This window comes from Blennius ocellaris (genome assembly GCF_963422515.1).
Source record: "Blennius ocellaris genome assembly, chromosome: 18".
In the NCBI taxonomy this organism is placed as follows: Eukaryota; Metazoa; Chordata; class Actinopteri; order Blenniiformes; family Blenniidae; genus Blennius; species Blennius ocellaris.
In genome coordinates, this window is record NC_137667.1 from 19,954,443 (window position 1) to 19,975,187 (window position 20,745).

The window sequence follows — 20,745 nt, forward strand, 5'->3', positions numbered from 1 at the left end:
CAGTCTGATTTGAGGAAGTCGTTGTATAATCAATCATCATCAATTTCTCACTGGATTTTCATTCATGTGTTGTTGTTTTTTCCCTCATGGCTTTAAGACATTTTGACCGACCTTCAGACTGCAGAAATGTGCTTCCTATTTGAACAGGTGGGCCTGTTAGCGTATTGAGAGCTGAGGAGTTCCTGAGGCTGGAGCCTGCATTGTATCAATAATGGTGAGAAGCTTTCATCCCTCAGGGATTTTCCTTTGCGCCAGCAGTTCTTCCAGTGGGAGAGGAATCGGTCAACACGTGGGAATACGCCTCTTTGAGTCTCTCTGCCAATAGCTCAATGAGTTTAATGACTTTAATATGATAAAAATCCAAATGCCACATGACACCTGAGAACTTCCTCATTCAGTCTCCATCCTCCTCAGTGTGAGAACTTCCTCCCTATGTGGAGACGACAGCATGTTGGTAAACTGCCAGCGCTTGATGAAACGTGGAAATGGGTTACCTAAATCCACTAGTGTGTTGAGAAAGGAGAGGCCACGTCAGTATTCTCCTCCCCCAGCAGTCAGACGCCTCCCTCTGGATCAGGTCCACTCCCTCACTCAGACGTTAAATCAGCTTCAGACGCTGCAGCTCACAGTCCTGAGGCCGACTGGCAGGTTGGACTGCCTCTGCACCAGGTCCAGCTGAGAGTCTGCCTCCTCTGCTGCTCCGCCAGGTCCTCACCTTCTGCTTCTACTGCCTCCTCTGCTGCTCCACCAGATCCTCACCTTCTGCTTCTGCCACACTTCAGCAGCCAGAGATGCATTTCGATGAGATTCTTCACATTATCGGAGGATTCGGGAAGTTCCAGAAGCTCTTATATGTGTGGATCTGTCTGCCTCAGATCTTTCTGGCTTTCCACATGTTTGTGTCCATCTTCTCCGGGGCCGTCCCCCCACATCTCTGCCGCTCAGAGTCTTCAGGCTCTCTGAACTTCAGCCTCCTCCCCTCTCCAGAGCTGTCCTGCCCGGCCCGGGCCAACCACAGCGATGCAGGAGGCCCTGCTGTGAGGTGCCGGGGGGGCTGGGAGTACAGCACAGAGACCTACCAAAGCACCATTGTGACCGAGGTAAGTGGAAGTGTGGATTTGGAGAACGTGACAAGCGGGTGACTACGCTGACCGGTGAGGCCCAGCTGCAGCGGCGAGGCTTCAGAGAGGAACTCCTGTGGTGCAGGAGGGGTGAGCCTCCTCACATATGCTGCCAGGGTTTGTAACACAGGAGTGTGAGGGCGGGCCGGAGGAGCGGTACATGAGCGGGACGCTGTGATTGGACCGGGCGGTGTAGCATGTGGCAGTGACTGAGGGTCTGTGGTTGATTTAAGGGGCTGGAAGGGAACTTGTGGAGACATATGGGATGTTTGGGACTCCGGAACATTCCACGTGGAAGTCCTGGTTATATGACTTTAACTGCCATGTGCAGAGGATTTTTTGCTTTGATCTTCTTTTGTATTTCCTCATCCAGGAAATGAATGATAGTTTGTTGATGACACCATAGGAGAAGCTCCAGGGTCACACCCACCAATTCATAACAACCCCAGACATTATGCACAATTCATTTGAGAACTTGATAACATTTGATTACAGGTTTTTCAGTTTTGCCATTTCAACATAAAACCGTCCACTTCAGGAAGATATCAGAGTCTGAGAAGGTCCACATCTGTACCCTAATCCTCATCTCAAGGAACATTGAGAACCATTGAGCTGTTTTTCATCCAAGAACTTCACAGCGGCAGATGAACCGAGTTGTGGAACACATCAAGGTTACAGAGAACTAGTTGGCAGTTTCAGGGCATGGAAAAGAGAACAGAATCCACAGTGATGCATTGAAATGGTTCACCTGTTTTTCTATTCCAAGCTCGGGTCCTCTACCAGAGGCCTGGGAGCTTGAGGGTCCTGGTCCTCTACCAGAGGCCTGGGAGCTTGAGGGTCCTGGTCCACTACCAGAGGCCTGGGAGCTTGAGGGTCCTGGTCCTCTACCAGAGGCCTGGGAGCTTGAGGGTCCTGGTCCTCTACCAGAGGTTGTTCCAGGGATCTGCTGTAGCCACTCCTCCAGTTTGGGGGTCACTGCCCCGAGGGCACTACTGTCACCTTCACCTTCCAAGCCTCTCCAGCTCCTCTCTGAGCCCCTGGTACTCCTTCTTTCTGATGTTCCATCACTTGGTATTGCTACATCCACCACCACGGCGTTCCTCTGCCCTTTATCAACCACCATAATGTCTGCTTGGTTCTCCATTACCATCCTGTCTGTCTGGATCTGGAAGTCCCACAGGATCTTCATCGGTCATTCTCCACCACCTTTGGGGGGGTCTCCCACTGTGACCTTGGGGTTTCCAACCCATACTCCGCACAGATGTTTGGGTACACTATGCCAGCCACTTGGTTATGGCGTTCCATGTATGCTTTCCCAGCCAGCATCTTGCACCCTGCAGTTCTGTGCTGGATGGTCTCAGGTGCCTCTTTGCACAGTCTACACCTTGGGTCTTGTCTGGTGTGGTAGATCTGGGCTTCTATGGCTCTGGTGCTCAGAGCCTGCTCCTGTGCAGCCAGGATGAGGGCCTCTGTGCTGTCCTGTAGGCCAGCCCTCTCTAGCCATTGGTAGGACTTCTTGAGTTCCGGTGGTACATCCCATGTAGGGGCTTGTCCTCCCATGATGGTCCCTCTTCCAGCACCTCTTCATCTCGCCATTGTCTGAGACTTTCGTTGAGTATGTCATCCGTTGGAGCCCTGTCCTTGATGTACGTATGGAGCTTGGATGTTTCATCCTGGATAGTGGCTCTCACGCTCACTAGTCCTCGGCCTCCTTCCTTATATATATACAGTACAGTAGTATGTAGTTTGTTTACCAGTTGCTGATGAATCAAAAGTATGACTTCATTATAAAGTTCTGTGGGGAGAAAATATTGGAGCGACGCAGCCTGCAGACTTCAGCCTGCAGTCATAACACGACCAAGACTGGAAGTGAAGTTAGTCGGGGTGGTTTGATTGGCTGGTAGAGCGGTCATCTCCCAATCGGAAGGTTGCAGGTTCAATCCCATCTCTGCCTGCCCTCATGCCGAAGTGTCCTTGGGCAAGACACTGATTCTTGAACTGCCTGTGAAAAATGTGCAATATGGCCGCCTTGCTTCCATCAGTCTGCTCCAGAGCAGCTGTGGCCACAGACGTAGTTCACCACCATCCAGTATGGAATAAATGAATAAAGCAATGTAAAGTGTTTTTGAGTGTCTAGAAAAGCACTATAACAAACCAATGCGTTATTATTATAGTTTCCATGATGTTACCTGAAAAGAACCACAATGAAAACTGCTTGTGAATGATATCCGTCACCCAGCTGCCAGCGGAGCAGCTCTGCAGCATCTCCAGGGCCGCGGCTCCACAACTGCAGATCAAATGATCTCGTTCCCTCATGTTATAAACTTCAGGGAACGACTTATTTATTGTTCCCACACATTATTGTAATTTTTTTCCTCTATAGCCACTCCCGGGCTCCAGTCTAGTTAAGTGACCACAGGACATTGGTACTATTGAGTACAATGTAGATCTGGATGAACCTTCCTGGTGAACTAAAGGGGACCGAAGCAGAAGCTGCAGACTCAACAGAAAGACTTTAGCTGAAGCTTCCGCTGGGCTAATCTACTTTTGAACTTGTGTTCCACCAGTGGGACCTGGTCTGTGACAAGGCCAGCCTGAACTACGTGGGCTCGTCCATCTACATGTTAGGCCTGCTGGTTGGGGCGCTGCTGTTTGGAACTTTGGCCGACAAGTGAGTTTGTCATCCTCTAAAGTCACCATGAAAGATGTTAATGTTCTGTGCTCCACGTCCTGCTGGTTCTTTCTTTGAAGCTTGTGAGATCAGTCGTCTGGTTGCAGGTACGGTCGCAGGAACATCATCCTCGTCAGTCTGGCCATCCAGGCCGTGTTTGGGGTCGGCGCTGCTTTCGCCCCAAACTTCTACGTCTACACGGCTCTGCGCTTCATGGTGGGAACGTCCATCTCTGGTGTCATCATGAATGCTTTTGTTCTGGGTCAGTGCTCTGCAGCCCTTCTGCTCCGCGCGGCAGTGTAACGTCAGACCACACAGAGGGTAGCAGCTCTTCCAGATATAAAGGAGCCTGGCTGTGATATACCAGTACTCTACATTACTAGCTACATACATAGCTACATTACACCTGCTACCAGGATACCAGTACTCTACATTGCTAGCTACATACATAGCTACATTACACCTGCTACCAGGATATCAGTACTCTACATTACTAGCTACATACATAGCTACATTACACCTGCTACCAGGATATCAGTACTCTACATTACTAGCTACATACATAGCTACATTACACCTGCTACCAGGATACCAGTACTCTACATTACTAGCTACATACATAGCTACATTACACCTGCTACCAGGATATCAGTACTCTACATTACTAGCTACATACATAGCTACATTACACCTGCTACCAGGATACCAGTACTCTACATTACTAGCTACATACATAGCTACATTACACCTGCTACCAGGATATCAGTACTCTACATTACTAGCTACATACATAGCTACATTACACCTGCTACCAGGATACCAGTACTCTACATTACTAGCTACATACATAGCTACATTACACCTGCTACCAGGATACCAGTACTCTACATTACTAGCTACATACATAGCTACATTACACCTGCTACCAGGATATCAGTACTCTACATTACTAGCTACATACATAGCTACATTACACCTGCTACCAGGATATCAGTACTCTACATTACTAGCTACATACATAGCTACATTACACCTGCTACCAGGATATCAGTACTCTACATTACTAGCTACATACATAGCTACATTACACCTGCTACCAGGATATCAGTACTCTACATTACTAGCTACATACATAGCTACATTACACCTGCTACCAGGACACATTTTTATCCCCCAATATGCTCATCTGGAGCCACAAATTTAAACCATTAAAAGAGAACAGTTTATATATAGTTTTAGTATGATTACAAAAACATTATCTTATGTTACAATTGTGAAGTTGAACTACAATTTACCTTTGTGGGCTTTGCTGAAAACAGATACAACATTTGCATCATTTAACCTCTTTTAGGGTCATTTTAGTTTTTGAATTTTCACCTTTTTAGATGTGTTTAACGGGTTTAGCCATTTGAGCTGATTCATACTTTTCTGGGGGGGATTTAGCTGTTTTACATTTTCTCCAGTCTTGTAGTGTTTTTTTTCTGTTTTAGATCTTTAACGCGACTTATGGTTTCTCTGCACATCACAAAACTGCAGCTAAACCATCAGATTGTCAAAACCAGTCAAATATGGCCTGACAACAAATATTCCAAAAGTTCAATAAAACCCAACAAACTCAAAACTCATATATTTGATACCAGCACACAGAAGGTTCCAGTGTAATTTGTACTTCAGTTTGAATCATTAGACAAAGCAGAAGTGTTGTTCTGTGTGGATATTCCTTTTGATCTCTTGTCAAAACAGATCAGTCTTTTGTTTGTTATTTGGAAGGTTTTAACCTTTTTATTTAATTTGGCATCATCAGAACTTTCCTGAAAATTATTGTGAGAAAAACAAACTCTCTCATTAAAATCTGATACACATTTTATTTTCAAAGTTACGTTTTTAACTGTGTCAGAATGAGCCCACCACTTCAAACCAGTGGCTAAAAGAATGTGTGGCAGGCCTCCTCCAGGGGGCGCCACAGAGCTGTAGAGGTACAACAGCAGGAGACGTGGGGGTCAGGAGAACATCTTTTCCTCTTGGCGATTTTAACAATAGATGATGGAAACCATTAAACAAGGTGTTGCAGTTGTAGTTAGTAAGATCAAACCCACATTTTGTCATTTGAATGTGTCGAGAAAGTGATGCAGGTGAATTCAAAAGATAAACTTGACCTTGAGTTCATTCATTGACAATATAAAACAGACAGAACCCAAGTTAAATGCTTTGAAGTAGTGTGTGAAGAGTTATGCTTATATATACTTATACAAATGTCTTATTTTCAAGGATTCCCCTTTGTAAATAAAGTATTTCTATGCTAGTCTATTTGTTGAGAGTTGGCTGAGCCACGGGCACATTGTGCTTTCCTCTGTATGAGCATTCTAGAGGACCCCTCAGACACGTATATCTAGGTTGTGTGAAGGGAAGCATCTCAGTGAAGAGGAAGGTGAAGGTGTGGCTCTGCCTGTGTGTCTTGGTTCCCAGGCACTGAGTGGACCGGCCCCAAGCAGCGGATGCTGGCGGGGATCATCACAGACTACTGGTTTGGACTGGGCTACATCCTGCTGGCCGGGCTGGCCTACCTGGTCAGAGACTGGAGGACGCTTCAGCTGGCCATCTCAGCTCCAGGCTTCCTCTTCATCTTCTACGTCCTGTGAGAAGCAACAGGAACCTCTCGCCCACTGTCACATACATTTCAATTGACTGTTTCTCATTGACGATTTCAAAGGTCGTTTCAAAAGTGATGTATTTGTGGTCCAGTTTGGTCACTTTTATTTAAAATACACATCTTTGAGTGAAAACAGCGTATTCCACCAACGTTTGTTTGAGAAAATCTTTCAATTTGAAATTCTCCAAAAAGCTTTCCCAACTGAATTGTGTCATCGTCTCCAGTACAAGAGACTGTTGGTAGATTGATTATCAGAGTATTGACTATAGAGTATTGATTATCACAGATGTTCACTCGTATTGGTTACTTTTAATCATTTCAACAATAAACTAGAGAACTGAATTATTAGGGGTGAAGGCTGAAGGCTGAAGGCTGAAGGAGGGATGAAGGCTCCAGGGAGGGTGAAGGATAAACGAAGGGTGAATGCTGAAGGCTGCAAGGAAGGTGAAATCTGAAGGGGGGAAGAAGGCTGAAGGTGGGGGTGGGGGATGAAGGCTGAGAGGAGGGTGAACGCTGAAGGGGAAAGAAGGCTGAAGGTGGGGGTGGATGATGAAGAAGGGGTGAAGGTTAAAGAAGGTGTGAAGGGGGATGAAGGCTGAAGGCGGGGTGAACGCTGAAGGAAGGCTGAAGGCTGCAAGGAAGGTGAAATCTGAAAGGAGAGTGAAGGCTGAAGGCGGGGTGAAGGCTGAAGGAGGGGTGAAGGCTAAAGGAAGGCTGAAGGCTGCAAGGACGGTGAAATCTGAAGGGAGGATGCATCCTGAAGGGGGGAGAAGGCTGAAGGGGGGATGAAGGCTGAAGGAGGGGTAAAGGCAAAAGAAGGTGTGAAGGGGGGATGAAGGCTGAAGGGGGTGAGATGGCTGAAGGTGGGAGTGGGAGATGAAGGCTGAGAGGAGGGTGAAGGCTGAAAGCCAGGTGAAGGCTGAAGGTGGTGTGAATGCTGAGGGGGGCATGGAGGCTGAAGGGGGTGAGATGGCTGAAGGTGGGAGTGAGGGATGAAGGCTGAGAGGAGGGTGAAGGCTGAAGGTGGTGTGAATGCTGAGGGGGGCATGAAGGCCGAAGGTGGGGTGAAGGCTGAGGGGAGGGTGAAGGCTGAAGGCAATATGAAGGCTAAAGGGAGGATGAAGGCTGAAGGAAGGGTGAAGACTGAAGGCTGCAGACAAGGTGAAATCTGAAGGGAGAGTGAAGGCTGAAGGTGGGGTGAAGGCTGAAGGGGGGGTGAAGGCTGAAGGTAGGGTGAAGGCTGAGGGGAGGGTGAAGGCTGAAGGTTGGAGTGGGGGATGAAGGCTGAGAGGAGGGTGAAGGCTGAAAGCCAGGTGAAGGCTGAAGGTGGTGTGAAGGCTGAAGATGGGGTGAATGTTGAGGGGGGCATGAAGGCTGAAGGTGGGGTGAAGGCTAAAGGGAGGATGAAGGCTGAAGGAAGGGTGAAGACTGAAGGCTCCAGAGAAGGTGAAATCTGAAGGGAGAGTGAAGGCTGAAGGTGGGGTGAAGGCTGAAGGTGGGGTGAAGGCTGAAGGGGGATGAAAGCAAAAGAAGGTGTGAAGGGGGGATGAAGGCTGAGAGGAGGGTGAAGGCTGAAAGCCAGGTGAAGGCTGAAGGTGGTGTGAAGGCTGAAGGTGGGGTGAATGCTGAGGGGGGCATGAAGGCTGAAGGTGGGGTGAAGGCTGAGGGGAGCGTGAAGGCTGAAGGCAATATGAAGGCTAAAGGGAGGATGAAGGCTGAAGGAAGGGTGAAGACTGAAGGCTCCAGAGAAGGTGAAATCTGAAGGGAGAGTGAAGGCTGAAGGTGGGGTGAAGGCTGAAGGCGGGATGAAAGCGAAAGAAGGTGTGAAGGGGGGATGATGGTTGAAGGTAGGGGTGGGGGATGAAGGCTGAGAGGATTGTGAAGGGTGAAGGCTGAAAGCTGGGTGGAGGCTGAAAGTGGTGTGAAGGCTGAAGGTTGGCTGAATGCTGAGGGGGGCATGAATGCTGAAGGTTGGGTGAATGCTGAGGGGGGCATGAAGGCTGAAGGTGGGGTGAAGGCTAAAGGAAGGGTGAAGGCTGAGGGGAGAGTGAAGGCTGGAGGTAGAGTGAAGGCTGATGGTGCGATGAAGGCTAAAGGAAGGCGGAAGGCTGCAGGGAAGGTGAAATCTGAAGGGAAGGTGAAGGCTGAAGGCGGGGTGAAGGATGAAGGAGGGATAAAGGGGGGATGAAGGCTGAAAGGAGGGTGAAGGCTGAATGCAGAGTGAAAGCGGAGTGAATGCTGAAGGTGGAGTGAAGGCTGAAGGTAAGGTGAAGGAGTAAAAACAGTCCAAACAAAGTCTAAGTTGTCAACAATACAAGCAGACAGAGTCAAACTTGGTTAAAAGCAAAGGGATCAAAGTGAAGATGAGTTTCAAAGTGGACAGTGAGCTCATGCCACTGAACAAGCTCCGCCCCCTCTGAGCTTCGCTCTGGACCTCCTTCCTCCAGAAGTACATGGTCGGCTGGGGTGGAGGGTGGAGCAGCTCAGAGAGGGGAGTGGAGGGGTGGAGGGTGGAGCAGCTCAGAGAGGGGGTGGAGGGGTGGAGGGTGGAGCAGCTCAGAGAGGGGGTGGAGCCAGACCATCCAGAGGTTTAAAACTCATTAAAGAATGTTAAAATGAATTGTAAAATGCACAGGCAGAGCTGCAGAGGAACTGGCAGGTTGTCTTGACGACGTGGTTGTGACGGAGACGTGGTGTTTTCAGGTTGTCTTGACGACGTGGTTGTGATGTAGATCTGGTGTTTTCAGGTTGTCTTGACGACGTGGTTGTGACGGAGACGTGGTGTTTTCAGGTTGTCTTGACGACGTGGTTGTGACGTAGACGTGGTGTTTTCAGGTTGTCTTGACGACGTGGTTGTGACGGAGACGTGGTGTTTTCAGGTTGTCTTGATGACGTGGTTGTGACGGAGACGTGGTGTTTTCAGGTCGTCTTGACGACGTGGTTGTGACGGAGACGTGGTGTTTTCAGGTTGTCTTGACGACGTGGTTGTGACGTAGATGTGGTATTTTCAGGTTGTCTTGACGACGTGGTTGTGACGTAGATGTGGTGTTTTCAGGTTGTCTTGACGACGTGGTTGTGACGGAGACGTGGTGTTTTCAGGTTGTCTTGATGACGTGGTTGTGACGGAGACGTGGTGTTTTCAGGATCTAACTTCTCTCTCCAGGGTTCTACCCAAGTCGGCTCGCTGGTTGCTGAGCAACAACAGGAAGGAGGAGGCGTGGGAGGTGATCAGGAGAGCAGCTCAGATGAACAGGAAGCCCTTCACCCAGGACCTGGAGATGTGTCAGGTACCAACATGTCCACTGCACCGCAGGAAGTACAAGCACTGATCCAGTGCTTACGTTTGACCCCCTGGGGGGCCTGCAGGCCTTACGTTTGACCCCCTGGGGGGGCTGCAGGCCTTACATTTGACCCTTTGACCCCCTGGGGGGCCTGCAGACCTTACATTTGACCCTTTGACCCCCTGGGGGGCCTGCAGGCCATACGTTTGACCCCTGATGACAGAAGGATTTATTCATTTCTGAGATTTCAACAGACACTGGAAACTTGTCCAATGTGTTTTGGGAATCATATCGTATGGTTCAAAGGGGCCTTGCTGTTGGGAGGTCAAACGTGTCAGCGGGAGCATCTGGACTGATGATTCAGACTCAAAGTCAAATCTGAAGAGCGTTAAGCCCCGGTGTTTCAAAAACCATGAACAAATGTTGATGTGCTGAAGAGAAATAAAGTAGAGCTTGGAGTCCCAGAGCCCATTTGTTCCTCTGATCCCAGTCCGTCTGGCCATGAGGGAACCATGCTACCATACAGTGTGTCAGTCAATCAGCAGTGATTGGAAGTACAAACTCAACTAGCAAAGTGAGCATTGCTTGTACAGTACCTGATGTCTTCTGGTGGTTAAACCCATACACACTCAAAATATAAAGAAAAAAACTAGGACGTTGACTTGATGTGGATTCCAATGAATTAACTGTCCAATGATGTGACTGATAAGGGTAATGATGGTGTTTATATAAGCTTATTCATCAAATCAAGTGAGCGTCTTATGAGCCACATAGTTTATCTGTAGCTGTTGTGTCTTCACGTTCCTCCAACAACCAGCGTTTCCCTCAGCCCTGCTGGTACAGCTCCTCAAACAACCAGCGTTTCCCTCAGCCCTGCTGGTACAGCTCCTCAAACAGGCTCCTGTCTCCACGTTCCTCCATCAACCAGCGTTTCCCTCAGCCCTGCTGGTACAGCTCCTCCAACAACCTGCGTTTCCCTCAGCCCTGCTGGTACAGCTCCTCCAACAACCTGCGTTTCCCTCAGCCCTGCTGGTACAGCTCCTCAAACAACCTGCGTTTCCCTCAGCCCTGCTGGTACAGCTCCTCAAACAGGCTCCTGTCTCCACGTTCCTCCATCAACCAGCGTTTCCCTCAGCCCTGCTGGTACAGCTCCTCCAACAACCTGCGTTTCCCTCAGCCCTGCTGGTACAGCTCCTCCAACAACCTGCGTTTCCCTCAGCCCTGCTGGTACAGCTCCTCAAACAACCTGCGTTTCCCTCAGCCCTGCTGGTACAGCTCCTCAAACAACCTGCGTTTCCCTCAGCCCTGCTGGTACAGCTCCTCAAACAACCTGCGTTTCCCTCAGCCCTGCTGGTACAGCTCCTCAAACAGGCTCCTGTCTCCACGTTCCTCCATCAACCAGCGTTTCCCTCAGCCCTGCTGGTACAGCTCCTCCAACAACCTGCGTTTCCCTCAGCCCTGCTGGTACAGCTCCTCCAACAACCAGCGTTTCCCTCAGCCCTGCTGGTACAGCTCCTCCAACAACCAGCGTTTCCCTCAGCCCTGCTGGTACAGCTCCTCCAACAACCAGCGTTTCCCTCAGCCCTGCTGGTACAGCTCCTCCAACAACCTGCGTTTCCCTCAGCCCTGCTGGTACAGCTCCTCAAACAACCTGCGTTTCCCTCAGCCCTGCTGGTACAGCTCCTCCAACAACCTGCGTTTCCCTCAGCCCTGCTGGTACAGCTCCTCAAACAACCTGCGTTTCCCTCAGCCCTGCTGGTACAGCTCCTCAAACAACCAGCGTTTCCCTCAGCCCTGCTGGTACAGCTCCTCAAACAACCAGCGTTTCCCTCAGCCCTGCTGGTACAGCTCCTCCAACAGGCTCCATGGAAGACCAGTGCAGATGTTTCTCAGAGAAGCAGCAGCTTGTATGGATGCAGGTTGACACTGCAGCAGTGACACACCCTGACAACAACAAGGGAACGTATATGAATGATCTACATACCAGTCAGACCCTGAACGGGAGGGAATCAACAGCTGGACCTGTCCGGGGTTCTGGGGGGGGGGGGGGGGGGGGGGGTGCAAAGAGGAGGAGCAGCCACCAAGGGAGGTTGTCGTGGCAACAGACCGTGCACAGCCACCATGGTACCTGTCAAACAAATGCATGAAGCGACCAGGAGGTCATTGGCCAAGGGGGGCGGGGCCGACCTGTGACCTCTGGGCAGAATGGAGGTCTCCTGAAGGAAGGCTTGGTTCCAGCAGGTCCAGCATGTTGTCCTGCTGCTGCAGTCCATCAGTGGTCACCACATCTGGAACCAGGAGAAACACTGAGGGACAAGCTCCTGGTCCATCAGTGGTCACCACATCTGGAACCAGGAGAAACACTGAGGGACAATGTCCTGCTGCTGCAGTCCATCAGTGGTCACCACATCTGGAACCAGGAGAAACACTGAGGGACAAGCTCCTGCTGCTGCAGTCCATCAGTGGTCACCACATCTGGAACCAGGAGAAACACGTTTACCAACCAGCAGGAAACGGCAGACAAATAACCTTTCATTAAAAAATACCACTCATGTGAAATCAATGTGCCCATAATGCATCAGTGCGTGTGGTGGATGTGGAATGTTGTGCTGGTTGACAGGAGCTGAAGCAGCACAGCTGGTTCTCAGAGAACCTGAAAGCTCCGCTCTGACGCTCTTCTCTCTGCTTTTGCTCAACGACACTGTTCTTCAGGCTTTTTTTGTCTTCAGTATTGTTGGATTTCATTTTTATTTGTATTTTCTTCCACAGATGTTTTTTAGACCAGCTCAAAGTTCATTCAATAACTTTTAAACTAAACTGCTTCATGACTCGTATTAATCTGCAGATCCGACAAGAACACGTTGAAACCAGCCAGTCATTGATGACCTGCACTGAGACGTCCCCATGTGGTCTCAGCAGGTCTATAAAGCTGAAGAGGAAAGTGAGGTGAAGACCAAACACTCCATGGTGGACCTTGTTCGCACTCCGAGGATGAGGCGGCAGTCTCTCATCGTGTTTTATCTGTGGTGAGTCTCAGTTCAGCCCTGCTAGTACATCATATCAGGATCAGTTCAGCCCTGCTAGTACATCATATCAGGATCAGTTCAGCCCTGCTAGTACATCATATCAGGATCAACCACTTGACCGGTCTCCAAGACGTTCTGTGGCACAAAGCTAAACACCAACACTTCCACAACATCAACCTCTCAATGTGTACATGATGCTGACCTTGACCCAACCTCCAGGAGGAACCTGCTGAATCAGCACAATCAATACAGGTTTGAAGAATTAACATTAAACAGGACGTCTGCTCATTTGGTCCAGTATGACAACACACACACACACACACACACACACACACACACACACACACACACACACATACACACACACACACACACACACACACACACACCATCACACTCAATTTCATTATATGTAGTTTACTGTAATGACAATAAAACTATTCTGATCCTGATGATGGTCCACATTAGATATGATGACCACACAGTCTAGAATGGACTTTTAAAACCACCATAGTGTTTATGAAGGTGAATGAGATCAGAGACCCACAGCCTCTCTTCAAGGCAGTTTGAGGGGAAGAAGGTGCAGAAACCTTTGAAGTTGGTCAAAACATAGTGGTGAACTCGCGTCTAACTTCCTCAATGATGACCATCGTTTCCTTCTTCTACACTGTGTGTGTGTGTGTGTGTGTGTGCGTGTGTGCGTGCGTGCGTGCGTGCGTGCGTGCGTGCGTGCGTGTGTGTGTGTGTGTGTCAGGTTTGTGAACATCCTGGTGTACTACGGCCTCTCCCTCAACATCGCGGCTCTGGGGATGAACATCTATGTGACCCAGCTGGTGTTCGGTCTGGTGGAGATGCCGGCTCGCACCATCACCCTCTTCACACTCAACCACAGCCGCAAGTTCTCCCAGCTGGCCTTCCTGCTGGTGGGCGGCTCCGCCTGCCTGCTCACCATCTTCGTCCCCGGCGGTGAACACACACACACAACAGGCTCCACACCCTTTCAGAATAAAAGAGGCGTTTGACACTTCTCAGCACATTGAATTGATCTGAACCATATTGAAGCTCTAAAAATCAAGCAATGAAGATGTTTGTGTGGGCTGGTCTTCAACCTCAGACCCTGGGTTAACCTCCAGAAGCTCTGCTCTCTCGCTCCACTCAGCTCCGTCACACTCCAGCTCCTCACAGCCTGCAGGCGTTACAGGAAACTGCATTCACCATTGAGTTACCTAATAGCAGCATGTCACTGTGAACACTGTGGAACGTCACTGCAGGAGGACTGGACCAACTCAAGGAAGCTTCTCACAAGCACCGAGGAACTTCCAATGTTGGGCTTGCAGATGAAGTACAATCATTACTTTATTTTTTACAACAATGTTTTAGTGTTTTGGTTCTAGTGGAGGTCAATCATTGAGATTTAGATGTGGGCACCTCAGACCTACTAGACAGTATAGATGGTCTCTGGTCGGCCAAACAACTAGAAATGTCTCACTGCTTTTGTCTGTAGTTGACTTTTTAAAGTGGAAACCTCAATGTTTAATCTAGAAATAAATCCAGAATTCAACAACAACAACAAAGACGATCTGTGTTGAACCTGACCCATAATGTGAGAAACTTTGTATTTGTCTGATCTTTTGTAACCTTGTTGAAAAGTAGACCTCACTAACCCACAGTCATGTCAAAAAGCTGCACATTTCACACTTTATACATTTCTCTGTGCACTGAATTCCTTCAGTTTTCCTTCAGTGGCAGCTGGTGGTACATTTCTACGGCGGCTTCTTTATTATCATTCAATTTCAGCCCATGTTTAATTAAATGCAGCGCATTTACAAACCACATTAGAACAATCTAGCCTTATTTTAGCTTGAGAGACCCTTAGTGGTGGAAATTGTACTTTCAAATGGCTAGTGAATAAAGAGCACTTATTGAAACTCTTTTATTAACATACTTGTAAACAAATACAAGCAGATATTTCATTATTCCCTTGTAGAAAAAGGAGTGAGTTTTGGGGCTGATTTACTTGAAATGACAATAAGTCTGAATTTAGGGAAAACGAAGTCAACCTCAGTAGATTCTCACCAACACATGAATCCAGCTTTATTTCTTGTGAATGTCATTCTATTGTATTTCCAGACCGGTCAATGGTCAAGACGAGCCTGGCCATGGTGGGGAAGTTTGGGATCACGGCTTCTCTGTCCATTATTTATGTCTACTCAGCGGAAGTGTTTCCCACTGTAATCAGGTGAGAGTCCTTGCTCATGAAACCTTCTGAACCCTGTTCTGAGAGCATGTCACTGTTTTCATTGTGCCTGGAGCTTCTGAACCACGACTGGCAGCTGCGATCACTTCGCTTTGAAATGTTTCCTAAAGGCTCGTCGCTCATACGATCTTGTTTTATACTCGGGGATTCCTTCCTCTGTCACGTGAAGCTGATTGATGATCATGTGTTCGAAGAGAAACAGGCTCACAGAGACACAGAACAAGTTCAGCAAGCAGGTCAGGAGAATGAGAGAATCCAGCGGAGCCCCACATCACTGATGTTCAGTTTAACAGTCTGCTCTTCTGCTGTGTCAGCAGTTTGATCTGGACTGAGCTGAAGTTTGTTCTGCTCTTTGTGTTGAGGCTGATTGAGAGCTTTGTCTCCTTCTGCATGTGGTAATGTGGTAAAGGCTCTCCATGTGTTTCCGTGTGACGGCGTGTGAGGCCCTGTCCACACCACAACCTTGCTTCATGGAACCACACAGCGCAGCGCTTCAGGAGCCTGGAAACCGTTTCTTTCAAAGAACTGAACGCTTCCACAACTTGTACATGGACAAGACGAACTTAAGCCGCAAACGATGATGTCATGGCCCCGCCTCTCAACCCTCTCCACAACGTCACTTAACAATAACAACAACATGGCGGACGAGCTGCTCCAGCTGCTGATTTGGTTTTATTAGGCCAGATGTTGGATTTGTCCATTTCTCCATCTTTGCATGCTCTCTTTTTCTGTGTTTTGGGTGTATTTCTGTGGCACAGTTGCAGCACCACCTATAGGCCTGGCATAGCTACTACATCATGGTGTTGAATGGACACTGATGCTTCTCCTTTGGACAGGAAACTATTTCAGTGAGATGGCGAGAACAATGGTTCTGACTCATGTGGATGGGTCTGAGAGCTTCTCCAGCTCTGACTCGGTCACACATGTTTCATTCTCTCACACTCACATGCTGGTTACCATGGAGACGGAGATGATGTCCACCATTAGCATACATGAAAGAGTTGAGCTAAAGAGAGTCTGTTGTGATGCTGCTAACACTTAGCTGGCTTGTGTTTCCTTGTGTGATGTTCAGGCAGAATGGGATTGGTATGGGCTCCATGTTTGCCCGTCTGGGCGGCGTCTTGGCCCCCATGATGCACTTCCTGAGGTTCCTCAGTCCTCAAGCTCCCATGATGCTGTGCGGCGTCCTGCCCCTGCTGGGAGCTGCTCTCACGCTGCTGCTGCCGGAGACGGCCAACAAACCGCTTCCCGACTCCATCCAGGACATCGAGGGACACAGATGCAGGTTCAAATCCCAACTCCTTCACTCGTACTGCTCTCTGTGTCAACACATGCACACTTCAGGGTTTGTGTTTCTGGCATCCTGTCTATGGCATGATTCATTTTAAAAGTGTTTTAAATTCAAAGATTTTTATCATCTCTAATTTTATTGCACTAAAAATAAAGGAAAACTTCAAACAAAATTTATTGAAATCTAATGTAAGGAGGTCTGTAGATGAAAGACTTTTCATTCTTCTGTACAGACAGTTATAGTCATTTAGGTAGAACGTCGCAAAGGTACAGAAGAATTCATTTAGTTGCTGTGGGTAGTTTGAACTGAAAATAAGCCTGTCTTGTCTTTGGCAATTTTGAAAACACAATTGAAGATTACCGAGTTGTTTGCTACTGGGTGGTTGAATTAAGTAATAAGTTCCACTGGCAGTATGAAAGAATCCTACTGTTCCACGTTCACCCCGTTTCCACCGCACAAAAAGTGCCGGCCTAGACCGGTCTAAACCGCTCCGGTTCGCGTGTCACGACAGGAATGCGGTCTGAACCGCTCCAGACCGCTCCAAAGGCGACCGCTTTTCCGCTCCCCTTCCGTCGGGGTACCAGGACCACGGAACAGGTCTGAGGTTGATCTGCTGTCTGCTGATTGGTCAGTGATTTACGACACGCCCTCAATATTTTAATGTGCCGGCTGAATCCTCTGCTGTCAGTGTGGTCAGCTGTGCTCTGGTTGTTTTTATTTTCATTTTCTTTTCTTTGCTGCTCAACTTTAGTGTTTGTGGTGAAAGAGCGGACTTGAGGCGTTGGAGTTTTCTGTTAGCGGCATAGCGCTCACCGTGGCGTGGATGTGTGTCCGGGACACCGGAGTCTGGAGCTTTGGGCTCCGGCGCTGACCGCGCTCCGGCAGCTCCGCTTCCCAGAGGCGGTCAGCGTTCTGTTCAGCCGCGGTCAGTGGCGCTATATCGCGGTCAGTGGCGCTATATCGCGGGGACGGACCGCGGCAGCGATGAAAAGGAGCTCGGAGCTCGGCGCCTCCGTGTTCCGGCGCTGTGCTGCCGGACCGCGATCAGCGCCGGAGTGGAGAACCTCCTGCGTTTGAGCAGAAAGCTCAGACTCCCGTGTCTGTGCCTCAGCCAACCGGGGGGAACGTCCGGCCACTTGCCCCGCCCCCCAGCGCTCGAGTGCGGGGCACGTCGCCTCAAGTCGCCGGCAAGTGGCAGCTCTCCGCTGCAAAAAATAACTGCTGCAAAAAGTAACTTCTTTTTTTTTCCGCTGCAAAAAATAACAGTGCAAAGTGGAGAATGTAAACAACAACAGAGGATTCATAAGATCTACATGTGACGACTTTCTTTTCTGTTATAATGTCACATTTTTGTGGAGCTCATAAGCCCCGCCCACTTTTAATGCTCCTCTCTGCGGTGGAAACGCGACCCAAAATTTCAGTCAGGGTCTCTATTCCGTACCGCTCCGCTCCGTCCCGGCACTTGTGTGCGGTGGAACCGGGGCCTATGTGACCGGTTTGATTGGCCAAAAAGAAGTTCTGCTTTGTAAATGAGCACTTCTTCTTTGTACGTCCACCTTCTGTTCAGTCTATCAGAGCCTGCACAGATGATTATTTGATTGTATGAGGAGAAATATCTGAAGTTTGTCTGCAAAACATCTCCAGGGGAAACATATACATTAGGAAAAGAACTGGGCCAAGGAGAGAACCCTGGTGGGTGCCAGGCCTGAGAGCCAACGTATTCGCCAACAAAAGTCCTCCCAAATTTAGTTTCATGGCGAGAACCCAACTTCTATCTAGATCTGGAAGCATACAGTTAGATATGTATACCTTCATCCAAACACTGGATGCATTATAAATGCAGTCCATGTATTATAGCTAAAAAAATAATAATAATAATAAGAGCAGCAATACTGACCGAGTCAGCATACGCAGATCAGCTCCCCTAAAGTGACGCCTGCCTTCCACACAGGTGGCCAAACACAGGTGAGATCAGCTAGTCAGAGGTTTACAAGAAACTCCAGAACACGTGTTGTTCGTACGCTACAATGTTCTGGTCAAACCCAAGCTGAAACACGGAGCAACTGAGCACAAAGCGCTTCTTCACAGTGGGGGGGTTTGCATCCATTCTGAGGGTGGACTGGCGCTGACAGGAGCTTCAACTCATTCTGTTAGACTGGATTGTATTTTAGTTATGTACCAAATACAACTCAGTCCTTTCAAGACAGAGAACAACCAACAGGTTCAGATGTGACAGTAGGAAGGAAAACCTCCTTTAACAGGAAGCAGACTTTCTGTTGTTCAGACAGAAAATGTTAGTGACAGATAAAAGTCACGGCGGAGTGTGTCCACAAGTCGCCGTTTGGATTAAAAGATGAGACTGTGATTCAGCGAAGCAAGAAGAGGCTTTTCATGTGGAACAGGTATTGATTTCAAAGTCAAAGATATAACATATCATAGCTTGTATATTGATTCTCCCGCTGCACATTGTCAACTGAATGCTATAGATTATAGCTTTTCATTTGAACGTCCACCTTTAAACCGGAGGCAGCAAAGCCGTGATTGGTCTGAAGGGGTTTCTGCTGATGCTCAGAGGTTTCAGGGTTGATTTTAGATTGAAATCCTCACTTGGAAAGCTTTGCAGAATATTTGATCCAACAGAAGTTTCGTCTCTTTGTGACCCACCAGTGACGAAGACGGAGTGAATACCACCTTCTTCAAGGCTTGTCTGAGGAAGTCAGACTGCAGCTCCAACGTCCACCGAGACACAAGCAAGCCTTCAGCATGAGCTTCTGGAGGACAGAGGTCTGCTTCCAGTGGACGTCACCCTTACACTGAGCTGGACTGGACCTTTAATGTCACTTCAGCCACATTGTGACCTTTGGCTGGACTTTCTTTACCTTTGTGTTGTTGAGGAAACGTCTGGTCTCCAGCGCCTGTATTGACAAACTGTCTGAGTCTCTCACACCTTAATTAGCCTAAAATACCCAGCAAGCAATCTGAGCTAAAAGTGATTCAGGAAGTGTCTCAGAGAAACTCTTAGCAAGAAGTTAACAGCAACTTTTATCTTAGTGAGGAGGAGTGGTTAACCCTGGTGCTCTGTATGATGCAGTCTGCTGAGAGCTGATTGGTTGTTAGAGAGGAAGATGCTCTGTATGATGCAGTCTGCTGAGAGCTGATTGGTTGTTAGAGAGGAAGATGCTCTGTATGATGCAGTCTGCTGAGAGCTGATTGGTTGTTAGAGGGAGGAAGATGCTCTGTATGATGCAGTCTGCTGAGAGCTGATTGGTTGTTAGAGGGAGGAAAACAGAAAAAAGCCTCAGTGCTCCTAGTAATGGATGGACTATAAAATTAACTATCAAATATTAAAAATGTGTTATCATGAAAATTATTTTATGTCATGATGATGAAACTCATGATGAAAAAATGATTGAACTTGCCTTGTTCACATGCTGATTATTAAATTGATTTGATTATTATTGTGTTTTCTGCCCACGCTGGTTATTTTGACCACTTCATGTGTTATACTGACATTAATGGAGGACGAGACGCAGCGTCATCAATCCCAGTGATTGACCACCACTGTGGGGCCGTGAAACATCGTGACGGTCAGACTGACTCTGCTTCCAGCAGTGTTGTGATCACCTTCATCGTTATTCTGGTCCTTCACTGTGGGAGGAGTCACATCCTCCCTGATGAGGTCCACCAACATTAGTCCTCCGATCAAGTCAGTGGTGTGGCAGTAAATTATTGTTGTTAAACAAATGGAGAACATCTTTCCTTTCTCTTTGTCTTTCCCTCATCTTGTCTGTTTAAGAAACCTTTAGGCTGCTTAAAAATAAGAAAAATCTTAAAGTTAGTGGAATTCTAAGATTTACTACAGTTCTACTGTTGAATTACTACATGATGACAACATTCAAATCTTATCTCCATAGAAAATTAAAGTGCTTTGTTTAGAGTCATCGCTGAGGCCTCATTTACTGTCTCTAGAGCTGATTTAAGAGTCTGGCTCTGGATGTGACCTCCAGGAGTGGCAGGGTGGCCTGAGACCTCATTTACTGTCCCTAGAGCTGATTCAATAGTCTGTATGTGACCTCCAGGAGTGGCAGGGTGGCCTGAGGCCTCATTTACTGTCCCTAGAGCTGATTCAAGAGTCTGGCTCTGGATGTGACCTCCAGGAGTGGCAGGGTGCAGCCAATAGTCTGGCTGGCTGAGGGAACCACTTGGTTCAGTCTTTTGTTCTTTGAGGGGGAGATTTCCAAACCACACAGTCATACAATTCGTTAAGATACTCTCAATTACACTATAGTAAAAGTTTAAAAGTTTGTATTTTGAGTAAAATGGCCAAGCTTGCGTGAGAAGAAGAGGCGCTGTCTGGTTTCTTAGCAATGTTGCTGCTGTTTGAGCTCCAATCATGTCATGAGAAAGAGTCACGCCCAAGAATTGACATTCCTCAACAATCTGTACTC

The 20,745-nt window shown here is 48.2% G+C and overlaps 1 protein-coding gene across 1 annotated transcript; it reads left to right on the top strand.

The window, feature by feature from the left end:
• Positions 1-791: 791 nt before the first annotated feature.
• LOC308143499 (organic cation transporter protein) lies at positions 792-19,206 on the top strand (the record flags this gene model as incomplete). The annotated part of the gene is made up of 10 exons (XM_080514330.1): positions 792-1,100; positions 3,689-3,792; positions 3,900-4,054; positions 6,259-6,427; positions 9,606-9,729; positions 12,640-12,749; positions 13,504-13,715; positions 14,880-14,988; positions 16,079-16,291; positions 18,965-19,206. 10 exons carry the CDS (start codon positions 792-794, stop codon positions 19,062-19,064), a joined length of 1,605 nt encoding a protein of 534 aa, XP_080370456.1. The 3' UTR covers positions 19,065-19,206.
• Between the last annotated feature and the right edge of the window lie 1,539 nt (positions 19,207-20,745).